The 19,244-nt window shown below is 40.8% G+C and overlaps 1 protein-coding gene across 2 annotated transcripts in view; it reads left to right on the plus strand.

The window, feature by feature from the left end:
- Positions 1–731: 731 nt before the first annotated feature.
- Positions 732–19,244, plus strand: part of ppp3ca (protein phosphatase 3, catalytic subunit, alpha isozyme) — a gene marked incomplete at both ends in the record, with an annotated part of 28,841 nt that continues 10,328 nt past the window's right edge. Inside the window, 6 exons of one of the 2 annotated variants that reach the window (XM_079172392.1) lie at positions 732–801; positions 12,391–12,591; positions 17,235–17,359; positions 17,470–17,581; positions 17,997–18,142; positions 18,224–18,363. In XM_079172392.1, the coding sequence (XP_079028518.1) occupies positions 732–801; positions 12,391–12,591; positions 17,235–17,359; positions 17,470–17,581; positions 17,997–18,142; positions 18,224–18,363 (794 nt within the window). Of the gene's footprint in view, positions 802–6,503; positions 6,559–12,390; positions 12,592–17,234; positions 17,360–17,469; positions 17,582–17,996; positions 18,143–18,223; positions 18,364–19,244 lie in introns of those variants that run through there. The other variant, XM_079172393.1, reaches the window with a different exon arrangement.

Consider the following 19,244-nt stretch of genomic DNA (forward strand, 5'->3'; position numbering starts at 1 on the left):
ACAGGTATTTAAATACTTGATACTCAGTACAAGTTTTGGAACATTGATATCCGTATGAAGTTAGCGCTCGCTGGTGTCATAGTCACAGACGATCTAAAACACTTTGCATTATTAGGGGGTCTTTTCAGAACCAGTTCATGTCCTGTATCAAAACAGCCCGAAGGGGTTGTATGTGAACATATGAACAAAATAACCCTCAATCCAACAACAAACACTGGTACCTAAGTCGGGTTTTGCCATGTCCATGCTTATGTGAGTCCTGAGATGCTGTATGACATTTTTGTTCTTCTTTTAGCTGTCAGGGTTTAAGACTATTTCACTGTATTCATATGGTCATATGGAATGCTGTAGCATGAACAGGGACCATTTTGCCTCCATAAAACCCACTCTGACCACGTTGTCTTTTGTAGCGTTCTATTTTTCCTCCCTTTTGACCTTCTAAAGTCCTCTATTTCTGCTGTGAAACGGAGGTACGCTACATTGTAGTCTCCGACCGCACGTGTCTTTCATAGGTTGAAAAGAGGGTCAAAAGAGAGAAAGCCTGAGAGAGCGAGAGGGAGAGTCATGCGTGGATAGATGGGTAGGAGGGAGCAGCAAGCTGTGACTCTTGGACATGTTCTGGTGGGTGCACTGAACCCCGCAGGCTGCAGCCACACTCAGCTCTTTGTTGTTGTCGTTCTGCACAGGGAGGAAGGGTACTTTCCTGAGCTGGGGAGGAGGATTAGCGTTGCATGGCCTCCATCCCCAGCTGCACACATGACCAGCACCGTAGGAAAGCCCCCAAAGACGGCCCAAAAAGAGGTACGCGAGGGATGAAGGGAGCAGGGCGAGGCAAGAACATCAGCTCTCTGCAATACTGAGGAATGTTGCAAGCCCTGTAAGCCCTCCAAATGATCACTGCAACACACTTTCAACATGCCCATTATTTCAGAGAGGCTGCCTTCTTGTTCCTCCACTTGTTTCTACAGTGCTTCTCTAGCTTACACTCCGATCTATCTATCTATCTATCCATCCATCCATCCATATCCACAGTGATTTCTAAAATTTGACATTTACAAAATGATCCCATCCCAACCATAATGTGTGAAGCATGACATCTACTGGCAAGACACAAGGTCCTTGCTCTCTCCTATGGGCTGGTCTTTGGTGCCAGGTGATGTCACTTCCTGTGGAATACCACAGATCATCTGTCACCAAATTTTACCAGCTGTTGGAGCAGAGGGTTCCAGTTGCTGTTTCTTCTCACAACCTCCAGGAAGTCACTGAGGTCAGAGAGAAATAGTTCCAGCACGCCACCGCACGTACAACTTTAACGTGTTGTTTTATAGTTTCAGATTCTGGTTTAAATAAAAGAGATATGATGTGCTAATTAGTGAGCTTTAGAGGTGCAGACAGGCGTATTTCTTAGTCTTGGAGTCAGCTGTTTCCCCTTCTCTATTCTTCCTGCTTCTGATCTTCCTGCTAAGCTAAGCTAAATGCCTCAAGGCTCTGACTCCATGGCTAATACACAGAGTGGTATCAAGCCTCTCAAAAGCATTTCCTTAAAGTCCAACTATTCTTTTAACAAACTGAGTAAATCCAAATGAATGAAATGTCAGAGTAGCAAGAAAAGAAAACATAAATGTATATTCATGCCCATTTTACTTGGGAACTGTTATTATTACGAGTGGGGACATTTTACGTGTGACATAATTGAATCACATACAACATGGCCTGTGATTTAATGGCTTGGGCCGTGAACGTGACTGCAAAGAACTGTGAGTTAATTGTGTGGCAACCAGCTGTAAAAGCTTCAGTATAGAATCGTCCATTTCCTAGTACCATTCTCTCCTAACGTGCCAGGACGGCATGCCAGTAAAAACAGCATTTAAAAGGAGTGGTCAACAAATACAGCTGCCAACAGGTCATTTCCACTGCCGAAATAATCTACATCTGGGAACCAATTTCTTTTTAAAAAGTAAATCCCATTTAAAATGAGGTTTGCACACATTGCCTCTGTACACGTGACAGGCACTTATTGCACTTCCAAGAACATGTCACTTTAAAGCAACGCAATGCTTTTTAAGGCAGTAAATCTGGCATGGCAGTTAGTCATTTTTGTGTATTATAGGCCACATAATAAAATATGGCTCGAGAATGTTGTTCATTTTGACCACAACACTGACGTGAGAGCGAGAGCATCAGCAGGAAATTCAGCGTATAGCTTCCCTCTTCTTCCATCACCACGCTCTGGTTTATCTGTTCCAGCGATATCGGCGACCTCAAGGACATGCCACGTCCATTCATTGAGCGATCAATTGAGTCTCCAAAGTGTTGGGGATTTTGTGGCGTGTTTACTGAGCAAGTCAGTCCCGCCTTGAGTGAGCCACACAGCTCACAGCTCTGCCTGATGAGCAACACTGGCTCCATTTCTAGAGATTTATTACTCACCCTGCCACTAATCACATGCTCAGCCTCATCTGTCAGGAAGCAATTGGCTCTATTGTCTTGACTGACAGCATGAGGACAAAAAAAAAGCATGACAGAATGACATCAACAACTGTTTAGCTAGTGCCACTAAATAAGTAGTGTCTTTGCTTTCTCAAATCATCACGTCTCAAAATGTGAAGCAGCGAACACTGCCCCTCCTGTAGCAGTACCAGCCGACCAGCTGTTGCTGTTGTTGCAGTTAAAATCAAGGTTGGGACCCCATCTAGTGGCAGGTCCTCAGAGAAGCTGCCTGAGATGTTAGGGAATTAAATAATGACTGGGAAAAGAGATGGCTATCAAAAGTGTGTACTTTTGGGTGATAAACAAATCATACCAGTAACACTCTCAAGCGGTATTTACCCCATACTGCTTCATAAAAGCTGAAAGTTAAACTGATCACCAAAGCTTTGTTTAGCAAAATTTCAAACTCATGGTTCAAAATCTGCAGACGTGCAAATATGAAGACATGTTCAACAAGGGTGCTAATGTTTGGCTTTCATCAAAATGTCCATGCATCAAAGACAAATGAACATCTTCAATAGTATTTATTGGTATGTCACAGTTAGGCTCATTAGTAACACAACAGTCTGTACGCCAAATGGAAAATATTTAGGCCACTATAAGGAATCTAAAAGTCAACTTTTCAATTATAGGAACAGTATTTAATCCTTAGAGGAACCAGGAAGAGTAAGTCAGCTTTGATCAATTATTCAACCAGACAGCCCGTCCCTTCAGGCCTCCCTCTAAAGCCACTCCCCTCATATTATTATTATGAACAGTTACAGTGTACAGTGAACATAAACAACAAACATGGCTATTGTTCGTTAATATTGTTAGTACTCATATCTGTCAAGCTTACAGTTTGTGAAGGACTTGCAAAGTGTATGGGCAGGATGCACGTGGGCAGAGTATGCGTAGGCAGGTAGACGGGCAGATAGACACACAGGTAGACGGGCTGGTGGAGGTGCAGATAAACAGGCAGGTAGACAGTCTGATAGACAGGCAGATAGATGAGTTGATGTGCAGATAGACAGACAGACAGACAGACAGACAGACAGACAGACAGACAGGTAGATATGCAGGTTGGAAGACAGGCAGATAGACAGGTATAGGTAGCCCTATAACAGCCACAGATACCGGATTTGTTTTGCTTTTTTGGTCAGAGCATTTGATTTATTGATTGCTGTCGGGATGTAATGAAAATTTTAACAAATGTAACAAAAGAAGTTTCTGAAATACATTTCCCACCCGAGAAATAAGCAGCATATACTCTGTGGTGTAGCAGTTGATGATGAGGTGGGTGTACTACCAATAGAGAGGAGGTGGGCTCTCCGATATATTCCAATGGCTTTTGGGTTGATAGGTGGGTATACTAGGAACTGCCAGAAAAAGAAGTGTGCATACCGCATAGACCTGTGTACCACCCACTCAGGTTTGATTGAGGATTTGTAAATAAAAAAACGTGATGCCTGTTTGCGTCTTCGTTCTGGTTTAACAGCATCTTTCCTCCCAACAGAGTGCGACATCGATCCGTCGGGCTCTTTTGATGAAATCTAAACACTGCAGTGATGGAGGCCTTCAGTGTATGAACATCACATTGTTCCAAAAATGCATCATTCTAAGCCATTCAACACATCTCAAAATCACTCAAAAAGAACACAGAGCTGCTTACATTCACAGCTATGCTAAAACGAGGATACCAAATTATATGTAGCTATAATTTTCTGCGTGTGAGCTAACCCGAATAAAAAAGTAGGAACAGGAAAAAGCAAGAAGAAAGCAAAGATCAGACAGTGTGTCACTATAAAAATACTGTCCACAGCTACAACTCTTTCAGAGTCTGCTAACAATCGCAGCAGTGTGCCCAAAGCTTCTATTGCCGGGAGCAATGATGAAGACGAAAAGCCACCGAGCATCACAAGCACTGACACGAGTCATGTTTCAGACCAGTTGTCATTGCCGTTGCTGCTGTAGGCTGAAGATAAAGATGCAACTCAGTGATCGATAAATGCAACTCAAGCAGTAATCCGCTGATTCAGTCAGGTCGTAATGCAGTTACATCTTTCAGTTATTCTTTATATTAGATGATGAAACATTTCCTTCAATATGAAACAATCATAAGTCAGTATGGCTGATATATGACTGCATGGAAAGATGAGCCAGCAGTTTTTCTCCTTACATTTTCAGCTCTGACTCCTCACACTGACTGTTTGACTTGAGTCAGTTTACATGTAGCTGTTGACATAATCGGAGGGAGCACACGGATTTTAAGTAAGTAAAGAAAAAAAGAAGCACATCAGTCTTAGGTTTGCTTTTTGGGGGGTTTTCTTTATTTTTACATTTTGAATTCAAATTAAAAAAATAAATATTTTGTCACAACAAATTATTTGAGTAGCATTTATACAACATTTTACATTTACTATAATTAATGTATTTTTGAGTGCACAGTTCTGCTGTGCAAAAGAAAGTAAATATTCACCACAGCAATATTAGACTATTTGTTCTGATTCAGTCTTATTGTTCAAGGTTGAAAATGGGAGATCTTTGCTACATACATAATTAATTCTGATGAGAAGATGTCTGTGACATAAAATAAGCTATCTGTAAATACAATCAGTGTATTGCATGAACTTTAAAATAATAGCAAGCTGCATTTCTGTTAAATGTAAAGAGCAGAGAGATGTCACCAGCCTCTGTTGGTGGTCTGAAGGAACTGCAACAGAGGCTGCTTTCTGGATATATTTACTTGCATTGGGACTACTCCAAACTGTGGGTTCGCTAAATGAAAACATTGTTTCTCAAAAAAATGTATAAGAGTATTTAATAACTATAAATATCTTTCCAGGTTTTGGCTTGTGTTCAAAATCCTTAATTTCCTGAATATTTTAAACTTGCGACTACAGCAGTTTAGAATATATTCATTGTGTACCAATTTGAACTTGTTTAGTCAGATTAATATGATGTGTCCAAACAGTATTCATTGGTTAGAATAAAATAAATGAAGGTTATGGCTACAGTTTGTGTAAAGGCTCCCCAGATGGTGTGTGTGGGGGGGACCAGTCAGGCATTAGCTTTTCAGCCACTCAGCACTGAAAAATATCTATTTTATTTAGGTGCCACAGTAATTAAACAATTATTTGTGAATTATTTCTAATTTCATTACTATGGATCCAATATATACTATTTCTGAAAAATGAACCACAATTCAGTCCAGATTAAAATAGGACATTATTGTAAGAATCATATACAGTAGGCTATATTCAAGTTTTCGATTTACAGCAGACAGGTTAGAACAGTCGTTGGCTAACCATCACCAAATGCACTGTGGCCCAACATCAACCACACGTGACATCATTACAGCCCTTATAATGCTACACCATCGTAGCTCAGTTTACACAAACCGTGATGGTTTTGTCGCCACCAGGTGAACATTTCCCTGCTATCAAATCCAACTGCCTGGGATGTTCGCGTGCGCGTTCGCGCGCGTGTAATCGAAACGAACCTTGCATATAGTGCGATCGTGATTTTTTAAATTTTTTTTACACACGCTAGAACCGAGGCCCACGCTCTCTCATCTTCCGGCGTACGGAAATTTCGAGAATACCGAAACATGGCACGCCGTGCGTGCGTGCGTGGGGGCAACCCCGTCTCAGCCTCCATCTGATGGCAGCATCAGGCAGTCCCGTGGAACATTTGCGTGGGAGTTCCCTTCACCGCCATGTCGGGATAGTGCAAATCTCTCTCTCTCTCTCTCCCCCTCTCTCTCTCTCTCTCCTTCTCTCTCCGTGCATCCTCCCCCACATGAACAGCTTAGCACAGCAGCAGCAGCAGCAGCAGCAGCAGCTCCTACAGCATCCAGCATCCATCCCTGCCTGGGGAGCAGCAGTCCTACCCGGCGCAGCACCGACGCACGGAGGGGGCGCATCATCCAAGTGATGCCACAGCATCAGTCGCATTTCGACAACAAAAACCGAGAGTAGACCCTGAAAGGAGGGAGAGAAAACCAGCTTCAGCCTCGAAGACAGTAACTGTCCATGAAGATGTCTAACGCTGACATCGTCTTAAACGCGACCGATCGGATGGTGAAATGTAAGTTAGCCTGCATTTTGCATTTGGTTACGTCTGGAAGATATTGCATAATATCTCCAGTGTTTAGCTCCTCGTGCCTTGGCAGGATATGGCCTTTATTTTCCTGTCGTGCATATGCGGCCATCAAGTTGCCGTTCACGGCGATGGTAGTGGGCTGCTGGTGCTTTGATGTTGATAAACAATCCGGTTTTCTTTGCTGCACTGCCCCCGCCAAGACCGGGCACACTGCTTCGAAGCAGCAGCAGTGCAGCGGAAAATATGGATTTTTTTTTTGTGTTTTTTATTGCACACATTTATTTATATTCTCATCTTTGCTGTCACGATTTGACTGCATCTGCGGCTTTGGCTCGGGTATGGCATGAGACGAGGGACGGAAAAGCAGCGGAATAGCCGAGCTTGTTGTAGAAGCTGGGGCAGTGATGCAGCAGGATTTCACAGGCTCTGACAGGGCCAGTGGAAGAGGAAGAGTGCATGAAATTGACATTTAATGGGGGTATATTTTACCGGGAGTGAGTCATGTTTTAATTTGATTAGAAAAGGTCTATAAGATTTTCCAAAATCCACATCAGTAGATGAGGCTGCTCTGTCGGAGAATTACTGAGGCTACAACTTGGATCAATGGAGGATGATGAAGTGCTCACAATTGTGCCATAACTCATTCAGCACTGTTCATTTTGACTATGGATCAGTTCACACTCAGCAGTGTGCCTGAATATATTCACATTCAGTATATTCTCTTAATGGCCGAGCAGCTCAGTCAACATTAACAACTTTGTCCTTTAGGCTACAGAGTAATCTGAGTAATCTGCACTGTGAGATACACTTATGTGACAATGACTGCAGGCACAATGCATGTCCTGTATGTATAAGCTGTTACAATTGAAACGCTTTATTTAAGAATTATACTAACAGGTCTTGACCCTCAAAAAAGGAACTATTGTATTGCCAGAAAATGAGCCAGGTCCTTCCAGAAGGACCCTAACAATCTTTTTTTTCAGGCTTATTTTTAGTTGGAATAACACTCTGTGCATCTTAAATTCTGAAACATGTTATCATACTGCGGACACGTTGCGATTTTATTTGCACTATTAGCAAATAATACAGTTCATTGTTTTAACACAGTTCATTGTTAAGGACTATATAAGTAAATGATCTCTAATTGTTGCACTGCCATTTGTCATAATGTCCATGTAAGAGAAAGAAGTTTGTTTAAAGTGACATTATTAGTAGTTCACAATCAAGATAAAATGATTGTGGTTAAATCTTTGGCAAAGCTTTTCTGACAACAAGGCATTCAAAAACATGTCAAACTCAATTTTTATATTAGCAAACGCTGCACAGCCAAGAATTCTGACTCAGACTTTTGCTTTTGTAACATGCTCATGTAACATTTAGGATTTCCATACAAGGTTTGAAACACTTCAAACCTTTTTTTAAAAGTACGAGTAAAATCATATGCATTTGTTTCATTTTTGCCATTCACGCACAATGTAATTTAGAAGCCTTGCTCAATAACTTCAACTATGTGTTCTGTTGGACCTTCCTTGTCACTTCTATCTGCTCTCTTATTCTCGTACTTCTCGTAGTAGTAAAACCCAGTGGTTTTTTTTTCCAAATCCCTAAAGGCTGAAAAGTGATAAAAAAATTTAAAAAAACTTAGATGCAACAAACTGCATCATGAATCCTTCAGTTGATCAAAGGGAGCTAGCAAGAAAATGACAATTTTGTTGAGTCGAGACAGACATCTCTTACAGTTATTGTGTGTGACGCACATAGAAAACTACCGAGAACTGATACTACATGCTACATAAAGTTATTGTTATCCCTCACATATCTCAAACTTAAACCACAGCAAGTTTCTCAGTGCTTCTCTTCTCTCTTACATGTTTCAACCTGACAGATCATATCTAAAGAGTTACAAAAAAAACTGCTGTTCTGTGCGGTTTGTTTTCCACGGCACTGTCACCACCGTGCTGTGGGCATCAAGAGGCATATTCAGGTCAGTTATTTTGGGCATGAGGCCTTTAGTACACCTGTGAACTATCTTACTTCATTATAGCACCTTCGAAAAATGATTTTCTTAATACGTCACAGTAGCTGTATTCCAAAAGAATTACAGTACGTGAATGTGAAGCAATAAAAGCAGTTTCTTCGAATTAATAAGTGCGCAGCAATATGAGAAGCGCTGCACTGAGACATAATATGTCAGCTTTAAACTCAACAGGCCTTGTGAAAGGCTAAAACATTCACTCTTGCTCTCAGTAGCGCACATGCAAATTGGTTCCAACAACACTTCCGTTGACATAAATCGTTTATCAACGATGAAGCAATGGTTGGCTTTGGCAGAATGGAGCTGCTTTTTTTCTACACATTTAGCATTAGTCGGGAGGCACGTAACCCTTCAAACGTGACGTAAAGCTGATCTCAGCTGGTGGAGCTGGAGGATGCGGGTGAGAAAAAGCAACACAACATTAAAAGCTTGACACTTGGCTGGACTGTATGTTAATTGGGCCTCTTATAAATGCAGCACTGTCTAGTTAGTCCAACCAGATGAAGCCATTCTGCCTTTCCTGACTGAACCCGGGGTTGCTCATTAGCAACACAAACCTACCGTTGCTTCATTTTTTAATTTTTTTTTTCAAGCTTGCAGTATGGAGAAACCATCCTCAGGAAAATGTGTTTTGACATAAAAGGGAGTACGGTACAGGCTCATACTCCTCAATGCGATTGGTGTGTCTACCGCATGAGCAATTCCAACAGCATCAATGTGAACCTCCAATGCAAATTGCAGTTTTCCGCGGCGGCACTGGCTGTACTCCAACAGTCAGCTGCTGCTGCTGTTGCCCGGCAACATACCGTATTTCATAGTTCAACTCTGCTTTGGTGCTGAGCAGAAGTCAGCTTTTCATCTCACCATACTTCTATATCAGTGCGCTCGTACATTAGCGTCGACATACGTGTCTGTAAAATGCATTGTTTTCGTTTGTTGAGTCTCTGGGTTGCTTTTTGGGGATTTCTTTGTTATTAGTGGGCTTAATCCTTTGTTGCTCCATTCTGCCTAAAAAAAGCTAAGTGTTATGTCCCTTTCAAAGCATCTGTATGGGGTTCTATTTTAGTTCATGTTAATGTTAAAAAAAAGTGGCAGCCGTTTGAAAACAAAAATGGAATATTGTGTGTCCAAAAGTATACTTTACAGTCGGTGTTGTTGTAGCTCGTCGGCTCATTCACCTCCTCTCAATTCCAACACAAATTGTTCTGTGAAGGTAATTCATCACTGCGTTTGAGACATATTTTGGCAAAGTTGTATCGTCATGCTGTCAGGCTGCCACGCAACATTAACCTCACTAAAACTTGAGACAATTTGAGTGGTGACTGTGCTGCCGAGTGTGTACTAGCTGGTGAAGTGTCAAAGCACACATCGCAATCACAGATCCACACTGCACACTGTGAACATTTTTTTAGTCCCATTAAATACACTCGCTGGGGCCCGCCTCATTATCCCAGGAGCAGAGACTTTGAGATTCCTCTAGTCAAGCATTCATTATTAAAGATCATGTTGATCATGTTGGGTTAAAGCCTGAGCTTTGAGAATCTTCCTTTGTCTTCTCTTCATTTGGCGCTGCTGAGTGGCTCTGTTTGCTATGCACCGCACAAATCTGGCAAGCGTACCCTTACTCCTGAATGTACTGCTGCTGGTGGCTTCTGTCATGTGTACATACGTGCAGGGGGGAGTAGAGTACTAGAATATTTTGCTAAAAATGCACTCAGATAAAAGTAAAAAAGTAGGTCAGAGTAAACGTTACTACAGTACATTTTAAAAGGGTGATTATAATGTCATATGAAAGAACTATTCAATTAAAGACCAGAGTTAGGTAACAAAATAAGGTGCATTATTAACATGTCAAAGTATACACTGGTGAAACAACATCATGCCACCGAGCCCTTATGTCCAAAACAACAATACATTCCTTTTATTTAGACAGAAATGTGCAGCTTGTGCATACAACCAGTTTCATCAATTCGAAATAGATTACTGACTTCCTCAGTAAAGCCTCACAAAAGTCAACCAGAAAAGACGAAACTAAATATAAGACAATCGCACAAAAATGACCAGCAATAAATAAAAAGAGCTGTGGACACCGCAGCGCTTGCAACAAGCATTATTTGACAACAAAAATTAAATAACCTGCCACTTTAACAGCATAATAAAGCAGCACCAAGGCAGCCAGCACGGAGACGTAAATACTATATAAACTCAACAGCAGCTGCAGCCCACAAACACTCACTGTAAAGCAAAACCCCACACAAGGATACTTTTCAAGGCCACGCAGTGGTTGTTGACATCCTCCTCTATAAAGAGAGAATTTGTTGTTGTACTCACCTGTCTGCAAGTCATTCTGTGTTGTGCACCACTAAGTCTTCCTCAGTTTGCTCCAGGTCAAACGTCTCTGCTCATTCTTTCTCAAAGCATAATATAACCAGTCTACTCTGCCCCTCTGGTCCCATTGTGCTCCTCAAATCCACACAGTTTTGAGCTGTAGGAGCACTCTGCAGTCACAGCTATGATAGGGATTATTGTCACTAACAGCAGAAAGGCTCACACACCTCACTGGAGGTAAAAGTTCCTGAGCAAATGTAGAAGTCACCGCTAGAGGATCAACCATGAGCCTTTTAGCAGCTAGTATTTGAGGTAGTCCCAGCATGAACCTGTCAGTCATGCAACATTGCAGGTGTTTTTTTATTTGGGCTACTTTGCTTGCATGCTGGGTGGTGCAGTACATCAGGGGTTGGTAAGGTAAATGCAACCTTTTTTAAGTATGCTGAGGTACAATAATGCTTACCGTAAGCATTACCCAGAATTTCATCCTTAGTTGTTTTTTTTGCATTATTGTGCATTTCAGCACATATTTTTGTTTTGATCTGAATTATTTACAACTCAGCCACTTGGAGTTTTCTGTGTTAAACCAGATGATCTGTAGATTAACGCCAATACATGGACCCTTGAAAGCGAGTCACCGCACACTGAGATCAGCACCTAATAAATAACCTTTGCTGCCGCTGAAGTAATGATCTGTGGTTGGATTTCACACTTTCACAGGCAGTCTGTTGGGCACAGTAGGTGACTGGTGCATTTTAATGGCCACAGGCTTTAGCAGTCCAGGGAGAGTGCTGGATGAATAGAGTGCTTAGATGTTTTCTGAGTTTTATCCAGCACTCAGAAAATACTTTGCAAGTACCCACACATCTGTACTGGAATCACTGTTAGTTACTGACAGTTTGTTGTGTGTCAATCTTTTCCAGTCACTGATCTTGCTGCTGTTTGTGTACAATTTAAATTTATATTTGAAGTAAGCCATGCAGTGTATTGTGTTACATTGTTAAATAGACATTACTGGCATAAATTGATTTGCACCTCTGACCCACCAATTGAAAAAACAACTAATTTGTAGATATAAATATCTGCGAAGAATAATGGTGTATGTATCTATTTCTAAATAACTAAGATGTTTCTGTATCATTTGAATGTTCAAATGGCTTCTCATACTTAATGCGTATTCATTTATGATTATGGTTCTCATTCCAGACATGCACATACAGGCCTAACATATGTTAAGATGGATGCAGAAGCAAAATAGTGCCTGCAGGCAAAACGTGCGTGGGGTTTTCTCAGATAGGATTTCTGCATGAATTTCTTGATGATATGTTGTTTGTATAATTTCTGAGTGGTGTTCGCCACCATTCGCTCACAAACGTTATTAATATGGAATTATGGCATCAACAGTAGCCGTGATGTTCCCTCTGTTTAAATGTCACCATGTGCTCTGTCCTCAGCTGTTCCCTTCCCCCTGAGCCACCGCCTTACAATGAAGGAAGTGATTGACTGCGAAGGGAAACCACGCGTGGATCTCCTGAAAGCCCACCTCACCAAGGAGGGCCGTGTAGAGGAAGCTGTGGCACTCCGAATTATCAACGAGGGAGCAGCTATCCTGCGCCAGGAGAAAACTATACTGGACATCGAGGCACCAGTTACAGGTATTAAACCTGTTTCAGATAGTGACCTGGTCCTTGTCCTGCTGCACTCAAAGTGAGCTGCAGGACGTCGCGCCTGGAAAATTGTGATGACTTAGCGTTCTGGTTGAATGATTTTGGAGACGGGGGTTTGTGATGCTGTTGAATCGTATTGCATTATACCGAGAGTGTTTATGATATTTTCTCCTCCCCCGTCTGGTCTGTGGACGTGTGACATTGTCTTACTGTTTGTTTGTTCTTCTTTTGGGCATTTTTGGACAGTTGATAGTCGAGAAACAAGTACAGGGAGAAGGGTATGCCATGCAACAAAGGTCAATTGTCAGAATATATATATGATAATAAAATATGGAGCCAGTCCTAAAAGAGTAGGTATGACATCATTACTCGGCGTATTGAACAATGACCTCTTTATTAAACTCTTCCAGCTTTCAATAGCTTCTTGGCCCAAATGTTTCTGTGTAAGCATTAGCGGAACCTAATGAATTTGACAGACAAAAATAGCAAGTATTGGTTGAGGAAAGTTGAACATTTAGCAGCAACATAAAGACACGGTCAGCATAATCCTCAAGGGGGATATTTTGAAAGATTTGTTTTTCAGAAGTGAATATTGTTTATCATATTTTCAGAGACACGGCTCCAACTTAATGCTAACGTTGTTTTACGTCTGCTGGATGCATAAGAAGGTAATTGGTACCTAACATAATAGCCAGACTGTGGCTTTTTTTAAGCTTGTTGTGGAGTTCTTTTGCCCCAAAGTGGCCCAAAAACACCACTAATGTAGCGTTAAAATAATAGTTTAGTTGTCTGCTTTTCAGCTGACCGTAGGATGTTAGACTAATGTAACCTTTAAATATGTGAGTGTACCCTTATTATTACAAAATGTATTGCAAATTGTTGTAAATCCTGCTGTGAGGGGAAAGAAAACCCTGACCAAGTCCTATGTGTATCATTTAACCTTTTTAAGATTGATAAAAAGTGAGTCATGCAGCCATGTTCACGGTCCACCTCGTTTAGTGAAATTCTTGTGGATGGATGAAAGCAGATTGATTATATTCACATCATTTATTGATATTTTATTTTGCTAACATTAAATATTTACAGAGCTAACAGCCATATTTAGCATTACGCAAATGAGTTAGCTAGGGCGTAAATTACCGTTTTTTGCCAGATCTCGCGAGAATGTGTTGCTGTGACGGAGAAAGAAAGTTAATTTTCTCGTCATTTGTATGTCTGTACAGTTGACAACTAAAAGGATGATGGGATGGGACAAGTTAGACGTTAGCGAGCTAATGTTAGCTAGTAACTCTAGTTAGCTAAGGCCCTTGCAAACATTTATACTGCATAGTTTTCTAATGTATCCACATTCCACCAGAACACAAGCTGCATTCTGTCAAAATGCTTTAGATGAGTTACAGAAACAAAGTTATCCCAAAACTGACATTCGGACAAAATGTTTGCACTCTGTGTCTGTGCTCATAATGATAATGCTAACATGGTTACGATGAACAGGTATGATGTATATATTGTTTACCATCTGAGTTTGGCAGTATTATGGTGATTCTGTATTATGGTTATGTGTCTGTAGAGAGAGTCAAGAAGAGAAGATGACAGTCGAAAAACATGCAAAAGAGGTCGTAATAGGATGTGGACTGATACGAACGATACTGTTTGTAACAGTAGTACAAAAATAAACAATGCACTTGACTGGAGCGCAAGAGAAGAAGAAATGCAAAAAAGAGAAATCTATATGAAATCCTTTCTGCTGGAAATTGTCACTTTCAGATAGAATCATCATTATTTTAAGGGAAATAGGCCAACGGTATTTTAGAAACACTGAATCTCTCATTATAAGTCCTCTCATCAAAGACGAAATTACTGGTTCCTTCATGGGTGAGGCGTCTCAAGTAGAGTAGACCACTGCAGTGCTTTGACTCTGAACAAAGTATTATTGCATTATTCTTTTTAAGTTGAATAAATAAACGATTCTGGCACTTGTGTACTTGTAGACATTTGATGACATCAAAAAGTACTTGTGTCTAGTGAAGAGTTGGCTTTGGTAAAGCAGCAATGTTAACATACATCAAGGTAAAAGGTAATAGTAAAAAGAAAAATATCAATTGCTCGATGCCCGAAGCATCTGCACAGATACAATTGTTTTTCCGTCTCTGCTTTTGATCAACCCACAGTGTGTCCTAGTTATATTCTAAAACCAGACACAACATCTTTTTTTTATCCTGTGTATTAAACCAGAGCCGCCTCATATAGTGTTTTTACTATTGTCATCGCAAACCTGCTCGATAAAAACACATCACAAAAAACTGCAATTCTCTCTCCCATGTTTCTCGTCCATCAGTCTCAACTGTTGCTATCCAATAAATCCGCCAAGAAATAACCTAAAAAAATAGTTAAAATCATACCCAATCCTTGGTACTAGAGACCATTTTGCTCAAATCAAAGTGACATCTGGGTATTCCTTGATTATTCTTGAACTCCCCATAAATAATTTGCACTTCGGACATTTGATTTTGGTGCATTAAGTCCACAGTGTAACGTTTTATTTATTTGAAACATATCATTCAGCTTCAACCTAAACTGTGTGATATTAAATACACATTAATGTTTAATTAGTATCCCATCAGCCTGATTGTCTTACTTCACAGCAAGTGCAGTGTTTAGCTGAAACAAAGGTGACAAATAGATAAAATGCACACTGACTTTAAGAGAAGTCTCATGTATTAAGCATGAAGTATGGACGATAAGTATTGTGTACGGGCATCTGTGAGTGTGGAGTTCTCTGTTAACGTCTTTGTGAGCTTGAGGTGTGTTTAAATGTTTCTGCAGCTGTGTGTGTGTGTGTTTGTGTGTGTGTGTGTGTAGTCATATATTATTAGGCGTTTATGCAGTTGTGAGTCTTTACTTGCATGGATGTGTTCCACGGGTGTTTGCGTGTGTGCGTGTACGTACGTGCGCATGTGTGTGTTTGATTGCTTTAGTCACACAAGCAGTCTCCCACTCACATTGCTCTAAGCTTTGAGTGGGCGAAGGCCACTGTGGAGCTGATAGGGGAGACAGAAAAGAGAGAGGAGATGGAGGATGAGTAGGAGAGAAGGAGACAGAGGAAGATGATAATGAAAAATTGAAGGCAGTGAGGAAATGAGATGTAGGTTTGCACTCCAGAGCCATAGTGTTCACTGCGAAAAAAGTATGCATCTCCCCTGGGAGCTTGAGCTTTTTCTACCTCTTTGAGGTGAGAGCTTCTCATGTCTCTGTGGAGGACAGAGGCCTTTCAGCCAAAGACCGTAAAAATCTCAATAAGATGAAGACCTAAGGACAGGAGACATTTATACCATTATATTCTCCTTTTGGTGTTTCAATGCTGGCAGTGTGGCTTTAATTGTAGATGAAATATATATTCTTGCTGCAAGAATATGCATTTGCAGGAATATTCTTTTCATGGCCTCCTTTGCTGCTTTGCTGACTGTTAAAGCTGAAGTCCACATTGTTCCTATACTTGACACAGCTAATGGACATTTGAGACTCAGCAGTTACAACACTTCTAGTGACAATGTTAATAATTGTTATACTTGTGAAGCGTGTTGGGACATGGTTAGCCTGTTGCATGCAATAATCCAGACTGACGATGAAGAAATGCCGACATGCAAATAGTCATGGAGAGTGGAGCAAGCGGACCCAAACACAAAGAGACTGCAGGCAACAGCAACTTGAAGAAATGAATCTTCATTCACAGTTTGTGCAGATAAGGCAAAACTGAACATCACCGATCAAACCAAGGATCCAACAACGACGCGACAAAGCCAGGGTTTAAAAAACAAACTACTCTGACGAGAGGATGAAGTGCAGGTGGAGAGATGGGCGGAGAGGCTCAGGTGAGGGTAATGAGGTGGTTAAAGGCAGGAGGACAGGCAGGGAGCTGATAGTAACAAACACTGGGAACAGGAAAGGAGCTGATTGGAGAACTAACAAGGCTGATTCAGAGGAGCTGCGTAGATGGGCAGAGGAGGGAGAAGCAGTATAGCACAGAACACCCATAAAACAAGCAATCATTACAACAAACACAATATATCACCTTTATCCATTACTGAGAGTGTTGAGATACAGATATTAACACAAACTGCAGCACTGCGCTGCCTGCTCGCCTGTGTGTCTATTTATAAAGCTAACCTGTGAGCATGAAAAGAAGATGCACACCGCTGCCCTGTACAGAAGTGAAGTTTCTGCCAGAATATTCTCTACTGTCTCTCTCGCTTTTTTTTTTTTTTGTCTTCTAATCCTCAGAACCAATAGATAAGAGAAGTCACTCTCTGGCTCTCATTACAAATAGGCCTTACCTTCTAGAAGAAAAACACCCTTGATATTTTCATCACAACTATATCCAATCCTGTGTAAGTGTGTTTAATAAGCTACAAGAGGTTTGAGAGTTGTATCAACGCGTGGTGAGGCTACTATAATTGTTTCACTCAGTGGAATACGCTATAATAATCAAATGATACAACAGGCCTGTGCTGAACATGAGGGGTGTGTACTTTTTGTCCTTCACACACAAAAAAACAACAACACGCAGACAAAGATATTCAATCTTGATTCTTTGATTTTGTAACGTTTGCGGTCCTTTGGTTGTCTTCCAGTGTGCGGTGACATCCATGGGCAATTCTTTGATCTTATGAAGCTGTTTGAAGTGGGAGGATCACCAGCCACAACACGGTACCTGTTCCTCGGGGACTACGTGGACCGTGGCTACTTCAGTATTGAGGTAAAACCACCAGAATGTCATTAAGTACGTCATGGGGGGGGCTCAAACTGCAGAAAGTCTCATATGTTCAATACAAGTTCATTTATTTCTGTTTCTGTTTGTTTTGACAGTGTGTTTTATACCTCTGGTCGCTGAAAATCCTCTATCCAAAGACACTATTTTTACTTCGTGGAAATCATGAATGTAGACATTTGACAGAATATTTCACCTTCAAACAAGAATGTGAGTACCTCTCAGTGTTAATTATATATTTTTTGTTGTTGTTTATATATTCGTCTCTCTGTGTCTTGCTAATGTCATGTGTAGCCTGCAGCACTTTTTGTAGAGATTACAAGTAATGCACCCGGGACTGTCAAGTTAATTCTGTATGACGGCACACAAAAAGGGAAAGTGTCTGAACAACAAAATATATTAATTTTTTTGTTTGTAAAAAAATGTATCATTGGCTACTTTCTTCTTGCAATTATTTCAATGAACTAGTTTTGTAATTTTGTATAAATATAAAAGATGTCTCACAAGAACTAACCAACATGCAATATGAATCGCATGTGCAAACGTACCTGTTTCGGATTCTTTTGACGTAAATGTAACAACTGACAACATTGATGCGGCTGATTGCACGTCTTTCTTCTGCCAGGTAAAATCAAGTACTCAGAGCAAGTGTACGACTCATGTATGGATGCATTTGACTGCCTTCCCCTGGCTGCACTCATGAACCAACAATTTCTGTGTGTCCATGGTGGGCTCTCACCTGAAATACACACCTTAGATGACATTAAAAAGGTAATAACATACTGCTTCAACCAGGTCTTGTCGACATTGGTTGTTTTTTAAAAACACGCCTTTCTGCTTCCTTATGTTAAGTTGGATCGGTTCAAGGAGCCGCCGGCTTTTGGGCCCATGTGTGACCTGCTGTGGGCTGATCCTCTGGAGGATTTTGGCAATGAGAAAACCCAGGAATATTTCAGCCACAACACAGTGCGAGGCTGCTCCTACTTCTACAGGTGAGCTGTTTCTTCTTTTTCCCGGCAGCAGCTCCAGTCGTTCAGGATTATTATAACTTTAAAACTACTGTGCATAATTAGAGACTTAAATATATGACTGCACGGCATTAAAATCAAATTTACTAAATGATGCATTGCAGTGTTGCTTCACGCATCCAATAGTCTGAAACTTTGTGTTTACGCCATCTTGCATTGCAAGCAATCGCCCACATCGAGTGCCTATCATATACTGCACTGATTCCATTAGCTTGACCCGTGTGGCTCATTGAAGGTCTCTAATTACACTTTAGTTTCATAAGAATGTAAGCTTGCAACTCACTCTGTGGATCCTTCAACAATAAATCCTGCCTCATACAGACGTGGTAAGTTAAAAAAAGATTTCAATTTGAGCTGTGTGTAACATTCGTCCAGCATTTACCAGTAACATATACAATGATATGTACACATATTAACAAAGCTCACATTTATTTGTGTTATTATGCCATTTAAATGATTCAAATAGACCTTGTAGTTAGGGATTTACACTCTCTTGAGTATGGGTATGACATTTTCGAGCAGAGGTCTCAAAATAGGCCTAGGGTTTAAATAAGAGGTTAAAGCCTACAGATAGAGTCTGTGTCTATTTGTAAATGGGTCATATTGCCTTGTGGTTAACAACTGTTGTTGAGAAGAGATTGTCTTTTTGACTCACAGAACAGATTGCAACAGACAAAGGATTAGCTGGGTGAACCTGGAGTCAAATGAACATAGAGGCTGTGAGTGAGGAGTAAAATATAAAAGCGAGGCAAATTGGGAACCGGTTTGTTATGCAACTATTCAACCCTTGTGACAGAGCATGTAAAAGAAGGAGGAGTGAGCACTGTCCTGATATTGTTGTGAGA

Source organism: Pholis gunnellus (assembly GCF_910591455.1).
Source record: "Pholis gunnellus genome assembly, chromosome: 13".
Taxonomy (NCBI): Eukaryota; Metazoa; Chordata; class Actinopteri; order Perciformes; family Pholidae; genus Pholis; species Pholis gunnellus.